Source organism: Papaver somniferum, chromosome 8 (assembly GCF_003573695.1).
Source record: "Papaver somniferum cultivar HN1 chromosome 8, ASM357369v1, whole genome shotgun sequence".
In the NCBI taxonomy this organism is placed as follows: domain Eukaryota; kingdom Viridiplantae; phylum Streptophyta; class Magnoliopsida; order Ranunculales; family Papaveraceae; genus Papaver; species Papaver somniferum.
The window spans coordinates 107,499,463-107,518,773 of NC_039365.1; the positions used below are offsets into that span (position 1 = coordinate 107,499,463).

General features: G+C 35.2%; 1 protein-coding gene across 2 annotated transcripts; it reads right to left on the minus strand.

Annotated features, from left to right (window-relative positions):
* Positions 1-2,222: 2,222 nt before the first annotated feature.
* Positions 2,223-7,681, minus strand: LOC113302506. 2 transcript variants are annotated; one of them, XM_026551426.1, is made up of 16 exons: positions 7,629-7,656; positions 6,944-7,023; positions 6,789-6,853; positions 5,475-6,620; positions 5,259-5,325; positions 5,093-5,155; positions 4,876-4,939; positions 4,681-4,774; positions 4,493-4,576; positions 4,323-4,412; positions 4,191-4,218; positions 3,523-4,059; positions 3,364-3,425; positions 3,021-3,130; positions 2,851-2,938; positions 2,223-2,614 (listed from the first exon to the last, which is right to left on the minus strand). In XM_026551426.1, exons 4-16 carry the CDS (start codon positions 6,591-6,593, stop codon positions 2,366-2,368), a joined length of 2,655 nt encoding a protein of 884 aa, XP_026407211.1. In that variant the 5' UTR covers positions 6,594-6,620; positions 6,789-6,853; positions 6,944-7,023; positions 7,629-7,656; the 3' UTR covers positions 2,223-2,365. The 2 variants fall into 2 exon arrangements, with proteins under 2 accessions (XP_026407211.1, XP_026407210.1); XM_026551425.1 differs by having other exon boundaries at positions 6,944-7,681.
* Between the last annotated feature and the right edge of the window lie 11,630 nt (positions 7,682-19,311).

Genomic DNA, 19,311 nt, shown 5'->3' on the forward strand with positions numbered 1-19,311 from the left:
TATTAACCCGTGGGTGCCAAAATGAAAAAAGACTGGGTAAACCCAGGTATCAAATTAGCAATGTAGTTCCCCGAAAACTTCTGTAGCTTTTGCCACCTTTATATCAACTCCTGTGAAATTCATGACATAAATATCTGGTTCTAAGAATTCTAAATGGGTACAAGCAATGAATAATGAATTTTTTCCTTACTGGATCTTCGGGACGGATTACATAATCCTCGTAAAAGAGTATGTCTGGTTAGGAAGTCTTCCTAACATTACTTTTCTAGCACTCTTTTGAGAATTTTCTGCTCTATGAATGAACTTTACCGAGTATTTAGTTTTTTTTAAGTCATAAGACTCATAACATATGAATCTACAATGCTTCTGGTTTTGGAAGTAACTTTGCTAAAAAAGCTTTAGGTGATTTGGCAACATTCTCCTTCTGTGATGAAAAATGGTAACATTTTTAACTCGGTGAAATAAGCAAAAAAAAATTTTTGACAAAAACAAACAAGAAAACACCCACCGCAAAACTGAAATAATATTAACAGCAGAATCGAAAGAATGTTATGAACAGAGAATATTTAACATTAAAAAAATGTAACTAAATGGCCTTCTGATTTTGTGAGTGATCTACAAAAATGTCAACGACAGTGCATATGTATAGCAGGGATAGCAGGTTTGTAACATTCTGCTTCTGTGGTGAAAAATTGCAGCATTGTTTTGAACTTTGTGGAATAAGCAGAAACAAATGGCAAAAACATATAAATACCCCATCTCAAAACTGAAATGATATTATTCAGTTTAGATATTACAGGTTCATAAGAATAACATCAGAATCCAAAGAATGTTATAAACAAAGAATATTCAAGATCATAAAAATCTAAAATTAAATTGGGTGTTCCAAGCATTACTATATTTATAATTTTAACTCACCCACATGTTCATTGAACATTGCAGTGCTAATTGAGGTACTTCTCCTTTCGAGCAATTAATTCTGCACTTTGATTTATGACCACCCAAAGCCTGGTAACAACTGAAAGATTTCCTACAGAAATCACAAGTGAATTTTGTAGAAGAAGAAGACAGTATTGATCTCTTCACAGCATCTAACATGAACCCATATCTGTAATCCCTAGTTTCCTTCTCAATCCTCTCTTTCTTTGATCGACCTTCTGCATAATTGACCATATTAGTATCTTCTACTTTTCGTTTCTTTTTCATAGCTGGAAACTCTGTGATGATTCTGTCTTTCTTTGGGTGATTGTTTTCCACTAAATCAAGAGAAAATCCACTGGCCAACATCAATAAGGCTTCTGCCACTTCCTTTTCATCTTCTTGCTTCTCAATTGATGATAAAGAAGAAAACGATGTTGTTGATGATGATACCGAGCTTTTACGACCCCTTTTTGCTTTTTTACACCATTGGGGTAGAAGAGAAAAAGATGAACTTGGGACTTGATTCTTTAGCTTTAGGGGAAACTCCATTGTCTTCTTCTCTGTAATTTCTTGAAAATAAGAATTATCAATTTCGAAACCTCCATTAATGCTTCTTTTAATTTTAAACTTGAGTTTTGATGGTGTCGCCCTCTTCTTTTGATCTTCCATTGTAAGATTTGATACAACAGAGTAATGAAACAGGGACTTTGCTGAGAAACCCTAGAAGAAAGAGGTCGAATCAATGCTACAATCAAGAGAATGAAGTGAAATTGTTGATTACCAAACCAGATAACTTCTTGCTCTCAAGATCACAGAGGAAGATTATGAAAAGCAAATAAGTAAATAAAACACTCTATTACTAGTTGAACGTATAGCGGAGCGGACTACTAATAAACACTCTGTTACTTGTAGTTCACTCGGTTTCTAAAAAATTTCACTTTCCTAATTTCTGATCACCTGTCTTCCAAGGCTTATAACGGGCTTCTAATTTCGTATCTTCCAAGACTCGTCACTGACTTCTAAAAATAGTTCTGCTACTGACTACGGACCATCTGACGAACGCGTACAAATTCACCACTTACTGGCTCCGGCTTCCTACCTAGCCGGTGTTTTAGATTTTGGGGGCCGTTACCAGACCGTGTAGTGTAGTGTATTCTGCTAGAAGAGATAAAGAGTCAGAATAAGAGTGAGACTACATGTAAAATCAGAATAGAAAGTGACAGAGATTTCAGGGTAGCTATATACATTCGAAATTACTTTTAGTAGCTAAATCATTGATACAAAATTATATAGTACATGAATTAATGGAGAAAACTGAAGAACATCTAGTTAGAAACTGTACTTTACAACATTAGGTATAGGAAATTTGCATTTCCAGTTACAAAAACTATGGACTGGTATGTGTTGTTGGAATAGCAAACTCAGATGGGCATCACAGCCCTAATCATGGCTGTTCTTGTGAATGATTACGTCTTAGTCTTTGCCTCCTAAGGCTGTCATGGCATTCTGCAAAGAATTCATGGTTAAGAGCATCCTCTGCACTGATTCTCAACCTTGGGTTCACTGTCAAGCACTTATCTATCAAATCAAAGAGCGATCTCGGGATTTTGTCGATGAGCTCCGGTCTCTTAGTGTTAATCTTACACCATTCTTGTAGTTTCATTGATTGCAAGGACTCCAAATCCAACAATTCCTGCCACAGATGGAAATTCCTTCAAACATTGTATCTCACTATTTTACCAAAAAATAAATAAATGTAGTACTCTATTAAGTTTGAGTGGATAATAAAATTTGATGTAAAGTTCAGATTTTTAAGTGTTAAAAGATATGAAGTAACTAAGCTCATTAGAGTAGGAAGGATGTTAATACTAAATTTCACGACATACACTTAGCAAACTACTGAACAAAATACATGTTTTAAGGAGTTACCACAGGGAATGAAGATTCGCGGTTGTGTAATTTGGCTACTTCCTGCAGATCTTCGCTACCTCTTATCTTCACAATATCTTTCATATTCCTGCAAACAAATAACAGAATAAGGAAAACGGCTGTGTAACTGATATATTCTCTACGAACTCTGAGCTAGGAAAGATTTGTACTGTTCAGGATCGCCACCAAAAGGTGATCTTCCTATCATCAGGTAAAGAAGAGTAACCCCAGCAGACCAAACATCAACTTTAGGACCTTGATGTGGAGACTTCAACAAAACCTGCACAAACCACATCTTTTAGCTAATTCCTGTAACTCGTTTTATCAAATTTGTAATGGGGTCTACAGGTAGCAATTAGAGGAAAAACTTTCTAAATTTATCAGCATCAAGATATACCCCTGACCATACACAACCATTAACTATACAATTTTATAAGGATGGTTCCTCGCTGAAGATATGGATGTTGACTTATACTACAGATCAGTAGGTCTAAGAAGATGAGAAGGTCATACCTCTGGTGCCCGAAACCCTTTGGTTCCAACGCAAGGACCTTCTCTTTTCTGCTTTCCATCGCCTATTAACGACAATTACAAAAAATCACAGATAAGGAAAAAAGACTCATAGAAACAATATATTAATGTTGAACACTTCTGTCTGACATGGTATACTACCTTTGTTATTAAGCAATCCGGAACCAACAAAAGCATTGCTAGCGGAGTGCACAGGCATTGGAGTCAAGTAAAAAAGCTTTCTGTCAACTTTCCCATGGGGAGCAGCAACTCTTTTCCTCTGAGAAGAAGGAAAACTTATTCTCTTTTGATTGGGATCATCTGGACTTTGAATAGCCTCCACTAAGCGTCGCAGTTCCTTCCTTGTTGTCATCGGCATGGGTTCTCTCTGCTGCTCCCCTGAAGGGGTTCTTGTGCTTGTTGCATTTGCTGAGGTTATGCCTGAAACATCTGCAACTTGGGTTTTTAATTTTTGTCTAGTACCCAAATCCAGGTAAGCCTTTGAAGGACCCAGATCAGCTCCTCTCTTCCTAATGCTCTTTGGCTCAACAGATGGTTTTGAGACCTTTGCTGTTACTTGATTACCTGCGTCTACAACTCTATTACTTGTAACTTTCCCAGTTATGCCAGGTGGAGCAGAATTGATACTGGGAAGTGGAACATGACCAAAGTTCACACTAGAACTCTTCTTCGATTTGCCTATTTAGATCAAGAAATAACTCCTAGTCAGTTTTACACACCTGACATGCAAAAGCGCAAGACCATAGAAAATGGAGACCCAGTTACAATATAACCATCAGATGCGTACAATAGAGAGAAAAGGAACTCACCAGTGGCATTGTATTTCTGTTGTAAATCCTGTTGTACACAGAAGAAAAATCAAACAAAAACCACCCAAATTAGATTCTTTTATGTGAACAGGTTATAAATAGGTAAATATAACAGTGTGAAGCATCACTTACCATTGCAAGATTGAAGTCAATGAGGTAACCTTTTATAAGCTTACGGGAAAAGAGAAAGTTCCCGGGTTTTACATCTCTATGCACAACATACTGCAAGATGGGGGAGATCTTTTAGAAATATGTAAGAAGTAAAAAGCATACAATAAGAAGACTTCAACGAATTTTCTGACCTGCTTGTGCAAACTAGCAAGAGCTCTAAACATACAATAACCATACCACTGGAGCTCGTACATATCTATCTCTTTCTTCAACGCCTAAAAGTTAATAGAAATTGTTTAGAGAGAAAGAGAAACAAGATCAACCATTAGTGTTAAAAGAGAATTAGCAAAAGTAAACGATAGATGATGTCCTCTATTACCTCTGGTCGGTCGTGATCAACATGCTCTAAAACAAAGCACTCAGAGTTGCCGCTTTTGAAAGAGCCCTCATATTTTATGACGAAATTCTTACCTCTACATTTGAAGAATTGTACTACCCGTTAACGTCAAAATTCTTAAGTTCAGAAAACAACGATTTTTCATTAAATACACATAGAAGTGTTTAGTTTCATTACCCAAATCGCTCCAGCATCTTTAGCTCATTGTACATATGGTGTGCATGAGCCTTCTCGTGAGGACCTGCAGGACCATATTTAGCATTGTTAAGCATCACTTTGAGAGGGGCTTCTACTCAAATATAACTTTTTTTAACTTGTAACTCATTGTCGATCTAGTTCCAAAATCAAAGTAGCTGCAGTAAATCAAAAGGGAAGAAGTAAATTTCCGGCATACATTTTATAGCAAATGTCTTCCCATCGCTCTTTCGCCGTGCCCTGTAGACAGTCCCATAACCACCTATATATGCCCATAATGTAAAAGGGTGAATTAAAATCCAAGCATAATAACACTCTTTCAGGGATCTAAATGTAGAAATCATTTGCCAACGAAATTTCGTTACCTGAACCTTCTTCTTCCTCTACGATGAAAGATTCAAAGTTTGGTAGTTCCCTAGTCTCCGATTGATTCTACAATATGACCACTAAGCATCTTAGAAACTTCTTTAGCTTGTAAGAGAAAAGCTTGAAATTTAAAAAATCCAAAAAGGAACAGAAGACCAGATAACCAACTTGGACGAGTATATAAAATGGTAATACGAAGATGGAAGCGAGCTTACCTTAGGAGCAAGAGAGGTGGAAGCGATACTTATGTCAACATTACGACTCTGCTTTAACTTATGCTTTGTGGGCATAACCTGCTGATCTCTTTTAGATTGCTCCTGTTGTTTAAGAGATTTCGCAGCCTTATTGCAATTTTGCGAGTCAGATAGAACCCCCACTCCTGGAGCTTTATCCCTGCCCATGCTTTTCACTTTAGTGGGAAACCTTGTCGACTGCATCTTGACAGTATAGATCTCAGCTGAAGGTAGAACAAGCTGGCTTTCCACTATGCCAATTGTCTTCTCTCTGTCCAAAGATGTCACCATTTCTTTGTGGTTCGCTATTTCCGTAGATCCCAAAACACCTTTCAGATCCTCCTGCAATTCTGTTGCATGATCAAGAAGTAAGGCCACTCCTCTACCTTCTTCATTTGTTCCACGATTCGCTTGAGTTTGTCCTTCCTTGCAACTATCCTTTTCCTCTTTTCCTAAAATACGTCCTTCCTTGCAACTATTCTTTCCCTCAATTCTTAGAATTTGTCGTTTGTTGCAGCTATCCTTCTCCTCGACCCTCAAATCTTCACCTGTGTCACAACTATACTTCCCCTCGTATTTTTGAATTTTCTGTTCCTTGCAACCATCTTTTCCCTCAATTCTTGGTATTCTACTTCTCGAAGCTTCAAAATCATCACTATCAGGGACAATCTCACCTGGCGAACTACTACCCTGGTTACCTCCTTCCAGACGAGAAGATGCAATACATGCTATGGTTTCTCCACGATCCATCTGGTCTACAAGAGTTTGCTCACCCTCAGTTGTAGTTAATGGAAGAGTTGGTTCCTCATCATGTACCTTAGTTTCCTCTACTGCAGCTAGAGGAATGTTCAGGTCTATTACACAATTTGGCACAATGCGCAACGGTTTCAGTGCATATGCATATTCTACCAACTCCATTTGCCCATTTGTGGTTGCCTCAGCATCATTTTTAACATCACGTTGAATTTCAATCAATTCCTTACATGAACCGTTGACATTAGGACCGAGAAGCAATGGAAGCAGCGCTCTTTCTTGGGTTAAAATCCCACAATCATGTGGCATAATGGACAAGCCATCTTTTAGAAAACTCACGTTCCTCATTAACTTATCAGCAAAATCAACATAATCCTGCATTAACAATGAAATCCAGAATCCCTCATGAGTGACAAACTGAATGACTCGCAACTATAAAGTCTAACTGAAACTGAAACTCTTATAAAATCAGCTATGAATACCTTAAAGAAAAACCTAGCATCACATAATGAAAACATTAGGGTATCAAGAGATCATGAATACCTTAGTCGATGTAACGCTGAGGATGCTATCTGCTAACGCTAATAAAGTAGCAGTATCATCATCATCTGTTTCAAGTATCAATATCAAATCAATAACAACGTAGGAACAAAAATTAACAATTTCATTTGAAGAAACAAAAAAAGGCAGGTAGTTACCAGGTTCTGGAGCTGAAATTAATCTTCTTCTTTTCAAAGAAGTCGAAGAAAAAGTATCCAGTTTCTGTTGCTTTCTCTTCCTGTAATAATACATCCTGACATCACCAATATTTCCCTTTGATGACTCCCTAGTAAGTGTAACTCTCATGGCAGAACTCAACGGAAATACAGAAAAATACGCAGGTAAACTAATAGTTACAAACAAATCTTTACTCAACAGTATAGGCGAATCAGGAAGCGAACACAAAAACCTAACAAAATCAGTCGATAAATTACACTTCTGGGCGAGTTCTGAGAGACGATAAGGACCCCGCAGATACAGTAACGTCCGAAACAAATACCACGCTTGGTTTCTATCAGCTTGACTTACACTGTTACTACTACAGCTTCCTTCTGTGTCTGTAATGTAAGCTACCATTATTTGATTGGTTTTCCCCAGATTGAAATATCAATTTTGCTTACAGAATTTCAATTGAGAAAGATTCACATCTGGATGTCTTCATGAAGATTAGGGGGTTTTTAAGGGAAAATGATTGTGAATTTTCAGATCTAGCAAATAGAAAGTAGAAAATGAAATGAAATAAGGGTTTGAGGGTTTGAGAGCGAATGATTCTGAAGAAACCCTAATTTTAAGATTAAAAATGAGGGGAGTCTGAAGAAAAGAAGTAGAGAGATTTCGATGTACCTGATGAAGATCCGGAGGTGATTCGATTAAGGGCGACTGTAGAGCGAGAGGCAGAAAATTTTCTCACAGGATATATTAATAAATGTTGTCTTTATCTGAAAAGGCTCGAGGGAATGGGCGGGAAACGTACTCGTGTGAAGATTTAAGATTTGACACAAACGAATTTCCCGCCAAAACCCATAAATTTTGGAGAAACTCTGTTATGACAGACTTTAACGGCGTTTAAAGTGGGGACTCATGTTGCGTTGTGGTGGTTACGGCTGGCTAATGTTAAATTTTCTGGTAATATTTTTCGCTCCGTTTCAAAACGGGAAAAATATCGTCTGGTCCTTTTTTTAGGTGATCTCATATCTATTTAGTCCTTTGGGAAAACGTCTTTACTGTTTGGTCCATAATTATTTAAAAATATTAACTGGAAAAAAATACCTTTCCGTGTTAATTTCTACTTATTTTTTTATAGCAGTTCATTCTTCAAAATGAACTCCTGTTAATTTCTACTTATTTTTCAAAAATCACCTAAAAAACCAGAGTTCGTTCCAGAAATGAACTCCATATAAAAACCTAAAAAGACCAAAGTTCATTCCAGAAATGAACTCCATATAAAAACCTAAAAAAACAAAGTTCGTTCCAGAAATGAGCTCCCTCCATGTAAAAACCTAAAAAAACAGAGTTCATTCCATAAATGAACTCCATATAAAAACCTAAAAAAACAGAGTTCATTTATGGAATGAACTGCAACATCATCATCTTCATCATCTTCGTCGTCTTCAACAACAAAACACGAGTTCATCTTCAACAACAACATCTTCATCACAAATCTTCATCGTCTCCACCTTCTTCAACAGCACTAGCAATAAGAAAAAAAGAAAGAAAACGCACGAATCTTCATCGTTCATCATCATGTTCATCATCTTCATCGTCTCCACCATCTTCAAGAACACTAGCAGCAAGAAAAAAAGGAGAAAAACGCACAAATCTTCATCGTTCATCATCATGTTCTCTGTCTTCATCGTCTCCATCATATTCAACAACACCAGCAGCAACAAAAAAAAACACAAATCATCATGTTCATCGTCTGCAAAAAAAACAAAAAAAAAATAATGGAGAGGAGAAAACTAGATCTGAAAATAAAGAGGAGAGAGAAAGTAAATATGATAATGAGATATTTTCTATTAATTTTTTGTATATATGTGGTCCCAAAAGGATATTTCTGTCACCCCACAATGACAATTACATCATCCATGACATCACCCTAGGACCAAACCATAATTTATAGGACCAAACTATAATATATTTTCCCAAAAAGGACTAAATAGACACATGACTGAGTCAACTGGACTAGACTCTCTCTAATATATCATTCCTAGGATTATATGGTATTTCCTACTTTCAAAAACTGATGGTTTGCGAGAACCGCAGGTAAAACGGTCCTTCTCTAAGCTAGAACATTATTGTCACCGTGGGAAGGGACGATCGAGAAAAAGCGAAACATCGCTGGTTGTGTAATGTTTTGTACATCATTTTTTTGTTGGAACATTATTTTTGAAGTATATACATCGTTTTAGTGGTTGCATAACCAAATTAGTGGATGGCATAAACCAAAATACAACCGTATAAATTGTTATGTATCCTTCGTGGTGGCTCCACAATTCAGTATGCAATTATTTATTTATTTTGGAATGATATTTTTAGGCGTATACTATCTTCGTTTCAAAAAAGGAGATACTTCCACAGTGTTGAGATTATTAGTCCCACATTGTTTGGGCAATCTAAGATCCTGCGGTTTATAATCCTATGGGCCTCTTCACTCATTGCCAGTTGGTTTTGAGTTGGATGACTGTATTCTAACATGGTATCAGAGAAGGCTATTTGCGACGAGTCTTTAGACCGCGCCTTTACTCCGCGTCACTCATTTATTGTCCACGTGTAAGACCCAACGAGGCTACACGTGAGGGGCGTGTTGAGATTATTAGTCCCACATTGTTTGGGAAATCTAAGATCCTGCGGTTTATAATCCTATGGGCCTCTCCACTCATTGCCAGTTGGTTTTGAGTTGGATGCCCGTATTCTAACATGGTATCAGAGACGAGTCTTTAGACCGCGCCTTTACTCCGTGTCACCCGATTTATTGTCCACGTGTAAGACCCAACGAGGCTACAGGTGAGGGGGCGTGTTGAGATTATTAGTCCCACATTGTTTGGGCAATCTAAGATCCTGCGGTTTATAATCCTATGGGCCTCTCCACTCATTGCCAATTGGTTTTGAGTTGGATCCCCGTATTCTAACACACAGTTTCATTTTTACCTAAAATAGGCAAAACTGAAAAGGCGAAAGTATCGCTTTTCCTGACACGGGATGAAAGTATTATTTTTCCAAAAATGGGGTGAAAGTATCATTTTTCCTGACACGGCGGGAAAGTATAACTTTTCCTGACACATGGTGAAAGTATCATGTTTCCTGACACGGGGTGAAAGTATCACTTTCTCATAAACGTGGTGAAAGTATCATTTTCCTGACACAGAGTTAAAGTATCACTTTTCCTGACACTGGTGGAGTACATCGTTTTATTAGTTGCAACGGAATATAAGTTGATGCGTAAACCAAAATATGGATGTATATGCATCCTCTGTGGTGGTTTGCATAATGGCTATGCATTCGATTTTTGAAAATTATGCCTACAAGGATAAACACCTCTGAATTTTTCGTAACAACTTGAAATTTGATATTGTTGTTTGTACTCATTATGTAGATCTCTTTAAAATCTTTCCAACGAGATAAAATTTGTAAAAGTACAAAGCACGGAATTTTAGATATGTTATATTTCAATTTGCTTGCCAATTATACCCCTGAAAGAACATGATTAAGGAGTTATAATGATTGGTCTAAAAGGGAGGGGCATTTTAGGTTTTTTAATAGTAGCCATTTCCAATTTTTTTATCAAATTGCACATCTACGTTATGCTTCATTTTACAAAAATGTGGCCATAGAAGGATCTTCCTCTCTTCGGATCCTCTGGTCGGTCAGCCTAATAATAGCAATTCTGTAAAACCATTTTTTCAAAGTTGTAACAGTCGTTTTTCAAGTTTTCTTTAGAAGGCTATTATTGGGGCGTCACATTCCATTAGAGGGGCGTCACCTAATAGGACAAAAACGGGTCACCCATAAGTATTATCAAAATCCTCTTATCTAAAATAATTTTGTAATGACTAAACAACCCTTATTTAGTTAATTTTAATTTAATTAGATAAAAAGTAAATTAATGAATTTCGTTGTATACTTGGTGAATTTAGTTTTTGTGGGAAGAAAAACTGGCTGTAAAATAAACTTCTACGGTTGGAAATAATTCAAACCTGGACGTAAAATAACTTCTACGGTTGGAATTAAAAGAAAACTAGACATAAAATCATATTCTACGGTTGGAATTAAAAAGAACTTGGACGTAAAATGAGCTTCTACGGTTGGAACTAATCCAAACCTGGACGTAAAACTACATGCAAATAAAATTCGACAGTTAGAATTGATTCAAACCTAGACGTAAAATCACTTCTGCAGTTGAAAATAATTCAAACCTGGACGTAAAATCACTTATACGGTTGGAATTAAAAGAAAACTGGACGTAAAATCGGATTCTACGGTTGGAATTAAAAGAAACCTGGATGTAAAAAGAGCTTTTACGGTTGGAACTAATCCAAACATGGACGTAAAACTACATGCGAATAAAATTCTACGGTTGGAATTAATCCAAACCTGGACGTAAAATCACTTATACGGTTTTTAAGTTTTTATTTTAGTTAAAGGGTAATCTAGACATTTTGTATATGTGTTAGGATATCCTATAACCATTTTTTTGGACATTAAGAATCCAAGTAAAGCCCCTTTATTGGAGTGTGACGTCCCAATAATAGCCTTCTTTCTTTAAGAGTTTTTTCCTTTTAAATAGTAACTCTTTAACGTATGTGTTCTAAAAAAAATTACATTTTGACGGTTGTTAAAAACTTATAATTGACTTTTTAAAAGTATATCTTATTGAATCAAATTTAAAATGAAAAGAAAAATAGCTTAGTGTCTTTTTCTCTTTCTGAATAGCGTCGTACAGTGGTTCCTATACTACATCCAAACTTCTTTAAATAGGAATTGGTCTGATAATTATGGAGTTTGAACCCCTACCTCCGCAGATGGAGGGAGCATGAAAACCATTGTACTTGGTGTTAAAAAATCGACTACGAGCTTCATATGGATTGAAAAATTATCCATTTTATAGTTGATTCCTACTGCTGCCACATCCTGGTCGCCGTGCTGAAACTCGTCGCCTTCATTAGCATCAGTATCATAATCATCATCATCATTATAGACTTCATTATTGTTATTGTGATTATATCCTCCATATTCCTCGGATATCATCGTCATGAAGATCAACGGCACAATAAAAGCTATGTGTGAGATTCGTATTATCATAACCTTGTGTATCATCTTAAATCGACAAATTACCAAAGTCAAAAATAAAATTACTCGTTGCGTAACTTTTAATATGAGATTTAAACTTCTGGATCGTGCAAGTTGTACGGGAGAGTGAGAGGCCCTGGATGATTAGCCACTTTTTCTTCCAACTTACTCAACAAACGTTCTTCTTGAGGTCAAACCGATGTTTCGTCTTTTCTCGTTGTCCGATCAGATATATTGCCATCCTTCAATGAACATCGTGGATATTGATGTTATGTTTTCTTGGTTTTGATGCTCCAGTGTCAAATTTTACTGAACATACACCAAATAGTTTGTTCTTGATAAAGGTAAATGATTGCTTAATTTGGTATGTAATCTTTTTAAACACGCGCCAAATTGTATTTGATTCAAATAATGTATTCGTCTAGCGTGGTAACTTTAATGCAATCTTCTGGAGTGTGTGAAACTGAAAACAATGGATAAGGACTAGCTTATAGGACCACCATGCTTAGCAACACAAACGTATTGATGATGATGCAAATTAACCTTGCAGCATTCTCATTTAGCCAACCTGTTAAAAGAAAAAAAATGTTATTAAAAAATAAAATTATCAACTTAATGAAATTATAATTATAATTAATAGTGGTACCTCTAGCATGCATTTTTCTTGATCTTATACACCAGTAACCATTTTTTATACGACTTCATTAAGACAAAATATGACTCAAAAAAATTATTATTGGTGAAACTGGTTGTTGGGTGGAAGATCTAGTATGGATTAAGAGATGGTTGTGCTATCCCGCACTGTCATGCGTAGCAGCTTTATAAGCTAGCAAACTTCTCACTGTTAGGTTAAATCAATTCCTTCTAGTTTTTTTATTAAGGGACATGCAGATAGCTGTTACATAAATTTATTATAACCAATTCCTTCTAGTTTTTTTTTTTATTACAGTTTCCAAGTCCCAATAACTAAATTTATTTCGTCTTCTTTAAAATTCAATCTATGTTTCTCATCGGCCAGTTTGTCTACCGCAAATACCAAAAAATACCGTAAAAAATTGATTTTAGCAAATCAATAAATACGTTTGCTTTTTACCCTTTTTCTTTTATCTAAAACTCCTTGATTTTTCAATACCACAATTGAAAATTAAATATGTGTCATATGGGAATGTACTACCAATAGCTTCATCGTTGTTGCATAAAACTCCTATCACATCATAAATGTATCATCACTTTTGATTGTACCATCACTAAAGCCACCGCAAAAAAAAGTCCTTAATCATCCATCTACTTCATCTTCAACAGAAAAACAGGGAAAACTAAAAGAAAAAACCAAAACCCAAAACCTACTCACACCAAATCTAACAAACAAGTAATTAGATTTGGAGGAGGAGAAGACGAATACATAGAATTTTTCCTTTAAAGAAAACACATATATCTATTTTTGCTTCTTTTGCTTTGAATCTAAGTTCTGCAGAAACAACACAGGGAGAATTTTCTTCAACTAATGATAAGGATTTTTTTTTGCAATTACAATTTGTTTTCGCATGTACGTCCCAAGTCATAAACAGTATCTTCTCATGATCTAACGGCTATGAACATGCTAGCTTATAAAGCTAACCCGTGTTACCGCGCGGGATAACTTTAGCTTTGAGAAAATGCATCGCAGCAGGCATAGAATAACTCGATTGATATTTTCTTCGTCTTACGATGTAATAATTTCGAGTTGTTCCCAACCTCCATACATGTAGCAAGTCCATGAAACAACATGTCCACGTACGATATATCTGTATGAATCTAAAAAAACTGATTATTTTCATCAAAATACGAGGGCACCGAGTACACCACTATCTTTTTTGCTCATAACCTATGTAGACACACCTTGTATGATCTCTTCGATCTTATAAATATTAAACAATCAAGGTGACTTTGATAATAATCTCAGTTTTACTCGGAACTGACTGTAAAATCCATCAAGGTATGATTAACATAAAAGTGCTTTTACTTCAATTGTAAGGTCGAACTCGCAAGTGTTGTTATTTCAAGCTTGTTTGTCAAGTTTAGTTTCCAAGACTATAAGTCTTGATTTCTAGTCTACTTATAGCCAAGTCTCGGATTAGGATAGTAAGTGTAGTTGAGCCTTAGACTCCACGAAGTTCATCGATTAAAAACGAAGAACTACTTAAAGGAAATTGTGGAAATTCATCACCAAGAGATATGTGGAGACTTGAACTTATCTATCACTAGAAATTTTATCTATTTTATCTTCTATTTTGAGACAAAAGTCGTATTACTATATAGACTTTAATTATACACATGTGTTATTTCGAGCCGAGTTTATCTCGCTTATCTATTTCTCGAAATATGTGTTGGTAAGCTTTCGCTTTGGCCAAGTTCATCTTTACTCGTGACGAAAGTCATGTTGATTATTTCAACAACTTGAAAATCGCTTTGATGAAAAATAGTTTGTGAATAACAATTATATAACATCCTCTAAGAAAGTTTCAATGATTGAAATGAGAGTTTAGAATATGTAACCATCTTTGGATATAAACATAGTGTGTTCTAACATTTTTGTAAAAGTCCAAAATCGGGAACCCAAAGTATGCGTACCCGTACGCGTACTGGCGGTTGTTGGAATCCGGGTGAGCATACGTACCCGTATGCGTACTGGCGGAAAGTTCACGTCCGTGAATTTCTGTTGGAATTTGAAAGTGAAAAAAAAAATCAATCCGGTTACTTAAGTATGCATACCCGTTTGCATACTTAGGTAGGTTACTTTCTAAAATCGGTTTGTTCATAAACAAAAATATTTATATAATAAGGAATACAATCTTTGCAAACCGTGCCTATAATGTTCATGAATCGATTCGAGTGAATCAAAATCGATTTTTCCTCGATTGTGTCTTGTATACTTCTATAAGATCTAAGCAATTGAACAACTCTCTAACTAGTTCATTTGAGTCATTTGAACTAGTTATGGTGAAGATGAATAAGGTTGATATGAAAGTGCTCATATGGCTAACCATCAGTTAACTATTGTTGAACCAACTAAGTGTACACGTTTAGGTATGGTTACTCAAGCCTAAATGAAGGTGCATTTCATTTTTGTATAACAAGCTAAGATCGATCTAACGGTTGAAAGATATTAGCTTGAATCTAATCAGGTTTTCATCTAACGGTGAATATTGAATGCTTTGTTACCAAGGTACCTTAGATTGCAAACCCTGATTTGAAGACTATATAAAGGAGAACTCTAGCAATTGGGAAACCTAATCCCCACACCTCCTGTGTGATATTAGTTGTAAAAGCTAGAGTTGATTCTCCTTTAACTTTAGGTTTTTCACGAAACCCTGTAGGTTAACGACTTAAAGACTTCATTGGGATTGTTGTGAAGCCAGACCCAACTATTTTCTCTGTAGTTGTGTGATCTGATCTTGTTGTTTCTATCGAGATTGAGTGCAATCATAATATTGGCTTGAGATTTATATCTCCGATAGGCAAGATAGAAAAGTAGTCACAAATACCTTCATCTTATTGTTTGTGATTCCACAATACCTTGTTTCGTTAATCGATTAAGATTATTGTGAGGTGATTGATATTTCTAGGTTGTTCTTCGAGAATATAAGTTCGGTGTATCAATTGGTTCATGTTCACCTTGATTTATCAAAAGACGGATCAAAACTCGTAGGTATTTCTGTGGGAGACAGATTTATCTATTTCTATAGACTTTTCTGTGTGAGACAGGTTTGTTTATCAAGTCTTCGACTTTGGATCGTAGCAACTCTTAGTTGTGGGTGAGATCAGCTAAGGGAATCAAGCGCGTAGTATCCTGCTGGGATCAGAGACGTAAGGAACGCCATTGTACCTTGAATCAGTGTGAGATTGATTAGGGTTCAACTACAGTCTAGACCGAAGTTAGCTTTGTAGTAGGCTAGTGTCTGTAGCGGCTTAATACAGTGTGGTGTTCAAAACTGGACTAGGTCTCGTGGTTTTTCTGCATTTACGGTTTCCTCGTTAACAAAACTTCTGGTATCTGTGTTATTTCTTTTCCGCATTATATTTTGTTATATAATTGAAATATCACAGGTTGCGCGTTGAATCGATCAATTGGTAAATTTAACCTTTGGTTGTTGATTGAAATTGATTGATCCTTGAACATTGGTCTTTGGTACCGTTCAAGTAATCTCTCTTATATTCAATCGGTTTCGCAAATTATTATTTGTTTGATTGCAGATTGAATTAAGAGATTGAGATATAACTCCTTGCTATACTTTTCTTAAGATTGAGTCTGACTGTCTGGTTGATTCTCTTAAAAGTATATTGGAGTTAGTCCATATAGATTGCTAAGCGAAATATTGGGTGAGGTTGTTAGCCTCCCGGTTTTTTGAGAAATGACATGTTTGGTAATCACTTACTCTCAAATAACATTAGTAGAAATTAGATGTTTTAAGTTTAAAGTCAAGATTTTTTCGTTTAAGAGCTATAATACCAAGGAAAACAAGATAATCACAGATCTGAAACTCCCTGACAATATCAATTAATATTTATGATTACTAAATTAACCCACTCGATTGCAAGAGTTATATTTATGATAAATCACAAACTACTTATCGATCGGCAAGTTAATTAAGTCAGGTAGATAATCACACCAAGATCAAAATATCAAAATATTTAATCTTCATAATCTTCAAAAGTACCAACTTGCACTTGATTCCACTATCAGATTTTCCGCACAAACGGAGTTTGTTAACGTTGGCAATTCGATAGTTCTATCAATAGATTCACAATCACTGATTCTATGTAGTTAAATCTTCAAACCTTGAGTGGTCTTATATCAAAGGAGAAAAATCATAGAATAAACTAAAACGTATCTAAAAGATAATTATATGTTATTTCAATAACAAGTGAACAACAAAAACCAGATAATGATCTAGTTTTCCACCAATATTATATTACTAGTGCTCCTTGACCCCAAATAAGGCTTTAAACTAGTTAATCGTATTTTTATCAAAATTAAACTGACTACTTGCTATTGATAAATCCTCACCTATGAAGCACATATACTTCAAAATTGGTGACGTATCCGTATCAGCGCCGTATCAGTATCAGATACTTGGCGATACGTATCAGATACTCCATCTAAAGTGTCACCTTTTATTTATTACAAGAAGGGTAGGGGATACTCTGGGATACCTCTCAAATACTCTAAGAAGGGATACTTCCTATAATTTAATATTTATTTTTATCCACAAAATCCATATATTTATAAATCGGAAATGTTATTATGCACTCCATTCAAAGCACTATTCACCACTCAAATCCAAGTGTCCCAATAATACTGGTCAAGGTTGTTCAACCATGACCCACCCGCTTACCAAAAAAGTTTTTAACTCCCAAAATCAAGGGTTTAGATGTAGGTGAGTGGTAACTAGTGTTGTGATTAGTGCGTGGAATAGCAATTCCGTTTATAAATTAATACATAAAATCTAAATATTTATAGATATTTGTACTCATGTACATATCAAATAATTATATCTAAACCTAATAACTTGTTGACTATAAAGAAAGAAGAATTAGTAGTTATTTTATGGTGCTTCAGCTCCGGTGTTAGAAAAATCTAGCTTTAAGACTTATTGGACATTCACATTCCTGATGTTATTTGTAGAGAAATCGGAGTGCATATGCTCAATTAACAGAAGTAAGGTTGAATCCCAAAATGCTGAGAATTTAATGTTTGCTCACGAAATTGGAGAAAGTAGAGTGTGAGATATTAGTGGAGATATATTATCATCTCTTAATATTTTATGATTTTTTAGTAGAATGAATTATTATTATACTAAATATTTTTTTCATAAATTCACGTATCCCACCGTATCACATATCCCCATTTTTGAAAATTGACGAATCCCCGTATCAGTGTCCTCGTATCAATATCGGTGCATCATAGATCCTCACACTTGTCTCAAGTGTGTTCTAGGATGAGTTTGTATGAGTACAAAACTCCACTATATGATGTTATAACCAAGACTTGTTTGAAAACAAGATCTACCAAAATCGGATAACAAAATATATTCATGTTATTTCGATTTTATCAAACATCTTGATGATATGTGATTATATAAATATGTACAACTCCTTTGTAATAAATACCAAATATTGCTTATAATATATATAATCAATAACATATTCAAGCATTAATACTTGAGATATCCTACTAGTATGACTAATATTAGTTAGTTGGAAATTCATATACTTTGCTAAATTAGTCAACTAGTTATTTGCAATCATTTAGGAAAGGAATGCATATCGAATTTTATGACTAATATTAGTTAGTTGCAAATCCATGTACTTTTCTAAATTAGTCAACTAGTTATCTGCAATCATTTAGGAAAGGAAGGCATATTGAAATTTGATACCAAAGTTACTCAAAATATTAATAGGATCTAGCGTTTAGTACGAAAGGAATGAATATAACAACGTATTTGAGTTAAATTCGCGTGTTCAATAGTTTCCAACATATAAATTTTCTAACTCAACTTGCACTCATTTCAAAATCTAAAATATCAAGAATGAAACAAAAGAAAAATATGTAAGACTTGGAACCGGTCATGGGATTGGTCATGAGTGGGTCGGTCTTGAATCCTTTCTTGAGTTTCGAATGTTAATTCGAGTTCAAATTAACTTTAATACATGTCAAATACATTATTTTCTAATATGTTTCAAAGTTCGGATTCACAACTACATAAACATATCTAGTTTTCTGAAAGTTCAGCACTAATCAATGGAAAGATTCATATTAGTGTTATATCGAAATCATGAAAGTATAGAAAACTATACTACATAACCCAATACAATAAGTTGTAAAAGCAACTAATGTATATCCTTCCTCTTGATAATTCGACCATAAATAATGATCAAGTCATTTATATACTAAAGTCATGTAAACAAACTTCGCATGTTATGTTTTCAATGAATACGACTTTTAAGAACTAGATAGAAATGATACAAGTAAAGTCAATGGTTATTAACCTCAATCTAAAGGATGATGTCTTCGTTCGCTCTTCACCACGTCTTAGACATTCAATGAGTAACTAGAGATTATCTCCACATTTATATGCCCCAAGTCTAACCTAACAAAGTTGACTTTAGTAAGAAATCCAAGCGGTGAGTTTCTGAACTAAACATGACATACCAACGCTTGGTGAGTTCAAACAAGTAGTGCTCTAATAATATTTCCAAT

Bases quoted from the DNA above. Each gene is read 5' to 3' on its own strand.
- LOC113302506 (XM_026551425.1), bottom strand. From the start codon at position 7,361: ATGGTAGCTTACATTACAGACACAGAAGGAAGCTGTAGTAGTAACAGT. The intron at 5,156-5,258 runs GTAACGAAATTT...GGGCATATATAG, and splicing joins AGAGGAAGAAGAAGGTTCAG to GTGGTTATGGGACTGTCTAC. The intron at 4,219-4,322 runs GTAAGTGATGCT...TGTGTACAACAG, and splicing joins TTGACTTCAATCTTGCAATG to GATTTACAACAGAAATACAA.